This window comes from Nicotiana tabacum, chromosome 23 (genome assembly GCF_000715075.1).
Source record: "Nicotiana tabacum cultivar K326 chromosome 23, ASM71507v2, whole genome shotgun sequence".
Taxonomy (NCBI): domain Eukaryota; kingdom Viridiplantae; phylum Streptophyta; class Magnoliopsida; order Solanales; family Solanaceae; genus Nicotiana; species Nicotiana tabacum.
Window position 1 is genome coordinate 120301671 of NC_134102.1, and position 4687 is coordinate 120306357.

The 4687-nt window shown below is 34.5% G+C and overlaps 1 protein-coding gene across 1 annotated transcript; it reads right to left on the reverse strand.

Moving 5' to 3' along the window:
- Positions 1 to 2800: 2800 nt before the first annotated feature.
- On the reverse strand, positions 2801 to 3232 carry LOC142177354 (uncharacterized). Its single transcript, XM_075245829.1, has one exon. The coding sequence runs from the start codon at positions 3230 to 3232 to the stop codon at positions 2801 to 2803; it is 432 nt and encodes a 143-aa protein (XP_075101930.1).
- Positions 3233 to 4687: the final 1455 nt, after the last annotated feature.

Sequence of the window (4687 nt, forward strand, 5' to 3'; positions counted from 1 at the left end):
TTGTGAGGTATGCCCGAGTAGCAAGAGTGATAGTGAAGTATGCCTTAGTGGCTCGAGTGGCTGTGAGGTTTGCCCGAGGGGCTGTATATGAGTGATGTTTTGTCCGAGGGGATGTTTATGATTTCATCATTTTTTCTCACCTTTGCATTTTTTCTCTATTTGAAAACTGTTAAAAAATATCTTTAAATGATTTTTACTGGAACTGGGTTTAAACGAGATGTTTTGATTCAAATCCTGATTTTTAAAGCATATAGTATTCTACTGAAATTTTCCGATATGAACGTTATATGCTTTATTGCTCGTCACTACTGCTCAGTCTTTATTTATTGTTGATACTTACTGAGTTGGCGTACTCATGTTACTCTCTGCACCTTGTGTACAGATTCAGGTGTAGCTGGACACGATAGTGGTTGTTGATTATTATGGTTGCAGATTTTCTCGGGGATAGTAAGGTAGCTACTTGGCGATCACAACCCCTGCTCTTCTCCCTCTTATCTTCCTCTAGTTGTATTTAGCTATTTTTCAGGCTGAGTTAGCCTTGATATTGTTAGACAGATTGTAGTAGATGCTCATGACTAGTGACACCCCGATGTTGGGCTTTTCCTTCCGCACTTTTATTTTGATTGGAACTCCTTTACAAAAGTTTTTATGTTAAATAATATTGAAATTATCTTTGAAATGAAAATATCGGTTTGTTTTGGAAATGAGTCGGCTTGCCTAGTTCCATGATAGGCGCCATCACGACAGGGGTTAGTTTGGGTCGTGACAAATAATGTGTTGTTGATTTCCGTGGCAAGTTATAATATTTGAGCACTTGATGTGCAATTTGTGATATGTTATAATATTTGAGCACTTGATGTGCAATTTGTGATATGTTGTAAGATTTGAGCACTTGATGTGTAATTTGTAATATGTTGTAATATTTGAGCACTTGATGTGCAATTTGTGATATGTTGTAAGATTTGAGCACTTGATGTGCAATTTCTGATATGTTGTAATATTTGGGCACTTAAGGTGCAAGTTATATTATGCTGTGATTTTTGGGAACTTGAGGTGCGATTTGTAAAATATTGTGATATTGATACGCATGCGGTGAGATAAGGGTGGCTAGAAACGCATGTCTAGTAAGGGAGCTACTAGAAGTCATACGGTGATATAAGGTCAGGGTGTTGAAACGCATGCGGTGAGATAAGGGTGGCTTAAAACGCGTGGCTAGTAGGGAAACTACTAGAAGCCATGGGGTGTGATAAGGATGGCTAAAACGCGGGATGTCATTTCGGGAAAAAATGATTTCTTTAAAAATTAAATGTGAAGGCTCCCGCGGTGATATAAAAAATGAGATATTGTAAATTTATTTATGATTTGGGACTACGAGGCGGTACCTCGGGAGTGCCATGTTGATATTTCTTTATTTATGTTCCTGTCTTGGTGATTTTGTTTCATTGAATATGTAAATTCTTGTCTTCTTCCGTGATGTACTAGTTGACTTTATTATCATGTGTTTTGTGTTCCTAGTTATATTGTGTTGGCTTTGGCTTTTTAGCACGTGACTCTGAAGAAGTATATTTCTAGGTTTTCTTACTGATTTTCGATGATTGGGTTGATTTAAATAAAAAGGAATTATTATTTTATTTTAAATTAAATAGTTTTACAACCAAACCAGTAGTTTATCTGATGCCTTAATTTAAGTGAAATGTTACTTTCTTCACTCAAATAAATTCTAAAAAAATAAATTCAATTCTTTGTTGATTTCTTACTTGATTTAAAAATTCTAAACTCACTTTAATGGAAATAGATTGATCATGTGGATCTTATATACATTGAGGATATTTGGCACGTGAGTTATTCGTGCAATTGAGATATGAATTGAGGGCACGAGGTGCCGGGAAAACATGATGATTTAATTATGGGGCACGAGGTGCCGTGAAAATATAAAAATGGGTTGAGACCCGTGTTTACGAAAAATATGAAAATGGGTTGAGACCTGTATTTTTATGATTATGAAATGAGGTATCACATGGTGACTTTTTAATTGAAAGAATTATATTCAAAATATTTATTTGGAAGGATTTTTATTCAAAAAGAATTATATGAAGGAATTATATGTGAAAGACATTTATTTGAAGGACTTGATTTAATTGGGTGTAATTGTGTTTATTAATTATTGAGGGATATTAATGGTATTCTTGTTGTCTGTTGTGCATATCACTGGTTGTTTTATCCTGCCCTTATTGTTATTGTTTCCTAGTATTTTGTATATTATATTGTACATATTATTAGAATAGTGAGTGTCTTGACTGTACCTCGTCTCTACTCCATTGAGGTTAGTCTTGATACTTACTGGACACCGATGTGGTGTGCTCACTCTACACTTCTGCACATTTTTGTGCAGAGCCAGGCATTGGAGGTATCGAACTTGAGCAGAGTTAAAGCGCGATCATAAATATTCAAGGTAGAGCTGCTTGGCCGTCGCAGTCCCTTGGAGTCTTTTCATTTTATTGTACTGTTAATTTGTAATCAAACAGTATTGTATATTCGGTCTTCATGGTCATTCCATGTACTCAGTTAGAGTTCGTAACTTAGTACTACCAGTCTTGGAAGGTTGTATATTGTAATTATTTCCGCTGTTGGAAAAAAAATGGCTTCAAAAGGTAATTATAATTGGCTTACCTAGTCTTAGAGACTAGGTGCCATCACGACGCCTGTGGTGGGATTATGGGTCGTGACAATTTTTAGAAATAAGAATCCCGAGCAAATTATTTTGGATTACAATCAGTTTTTTGAATGAGCGTATGCAACCTTATTTTATATAATCAATCATTTTTTTCCAGTATTTTCTTGCATAAGGATGAACCGCTGCTGAATTTGTGCAATTTTTTCTGTTATGCCCATATCTTTTACAACGACCACATCTTGATTCCTTCTTGAATTCTGTACAGGAAACATGTCGATTCTTCTGTCTTCTTCCTAGCATAACTTTTGCATCTGGAGGCTTAGTGATTTCTGATTTAATAGTATCTGGTATAACCCATGTTGTTGAATCACCTACAGAATTTACTTGTCCTTCATATGTTTTCAACCAAAAGTCCCTTGTATAATAGGCGGAGCAGAAAGCCGATTTCTTTTGATATATACTGTCGATTGCAGCAATTGCATGTTCACAGGGTATCTCATCTAGCTGAAATTCAGAACAATCACATGTTCTTTTGTCTAGATCAACAATAAATTCCATCCCCCCTTTTTTAACTTTGAATTTGAGTCGATCAATTGGCAATACTCTAAATGTAAAAGCTGGTTTATTTTTGTCTTTCAATGTTGCTTCTGCCCAGTTTGATAATTCACGAAATATTCCTTCTGCTACTGTCCTTCTTTCATAGAATCAGATTTATAATTTTTCTTGTATGAAATTCATCATTGTTAAAAGTGGAAATTCTCTTGCACGTCTCAAAACATTATTCATTGACTCAACTATATTTGTTGTTAGCATACCATATCGTCGTCTTGGACAATGTGAACGAGTCCATCTTCCTGGTGGTTCCTCCATCAAATAGTCGAATGTTTTCTTATTAACAACAGTTATTTGGGACATAAAGTCATCAAATTCTGATTGAATGTATATTCTTGCAGCACTTTGAAACAGGTTTATTACAGTGTTTCTCACTCTTCTTTGCTTTAGATTCTTCTCTAAATGATATATGCAAATACCATGGTAGCACTCAGGGAATACTTTTACAATTCCATTTGCAATGGCCTTGTGTTGATCTGACAAAAATATTAAATCTTTACGAATGCCAATTGCTTTTCTTAATTCTCTAAAGTACCATTCATACGATTCGTTATTCTCTGAATCCGCTACCCTAAATGCTATAGGGAAAATCCGGTTATTTGCATCCTTTGTAACTGCCACTAATAGAACACCTCTATATTTATTTTTTAGAAATATTCCATCAACAGCAATAAGTGGTCTACAATACTTCCACCCAGAAATTAATGCCCCATACATAAAAAGCATGTAAACAAACCTGTTATATTGAAAAGTAAATAAAATTTAGTTTTACGATATGACAAGCTGAATACTAAAGGATATTAGCAGATGTGTGGCCATAAACACAAGAAATTTACCTGTTCTCTGCATCTCTCTTAATATTAGTATATGATCTTAGATTTTTTTGTTCGATCATATACAAATATGATGGCAGCTGCTCATAATTTTCTTCTGTTGTTCCTCTTAATAAAGATATCCCTTTTTGAATAGCACGCCATGCTTTTCCATAACCAACATCTATTCTATGTGCTCTTTTCATTTCTGAAATGACAAACTTAGGCTTTACTTCAGTAGCTATATCTCTTAAGTTGTCAATCATGTAATCTCTAATCACATTTGAAGTTGCTTGTCTTTGATGTGACTTTCTAATGTCAACCGAGCATTCATGTATTCTCTGAAATTTAACTATTTTAAAAAGTGTTGATTCTTTAATTCTTGAACCTCGAAAAGTCCAACCAAACTTTTCATCAGTACATACCAAAGAGTATCTTGTATTACTTGATCTTTTAACATAGAACTCAAAGTGCTCATTTATTGCTGTTAAGCAAAAACATCTAATCATAGCATTTTTGTCTTGAAAAATAGACCCCGGTTTTACATCATCGAATGATGTATTTTCCTTTAGTATTATTGATGGGGATT

What these genes read in the sequence shown, in the direction of transcription:
- LOC142177354 (XM_075245829.1), bottom strand. Translation starts at nt 3,232, where the DNA reads ATGGAATTTATTGTTGATCTAGACAAAAGAACATGTGATTGTTCTGAA.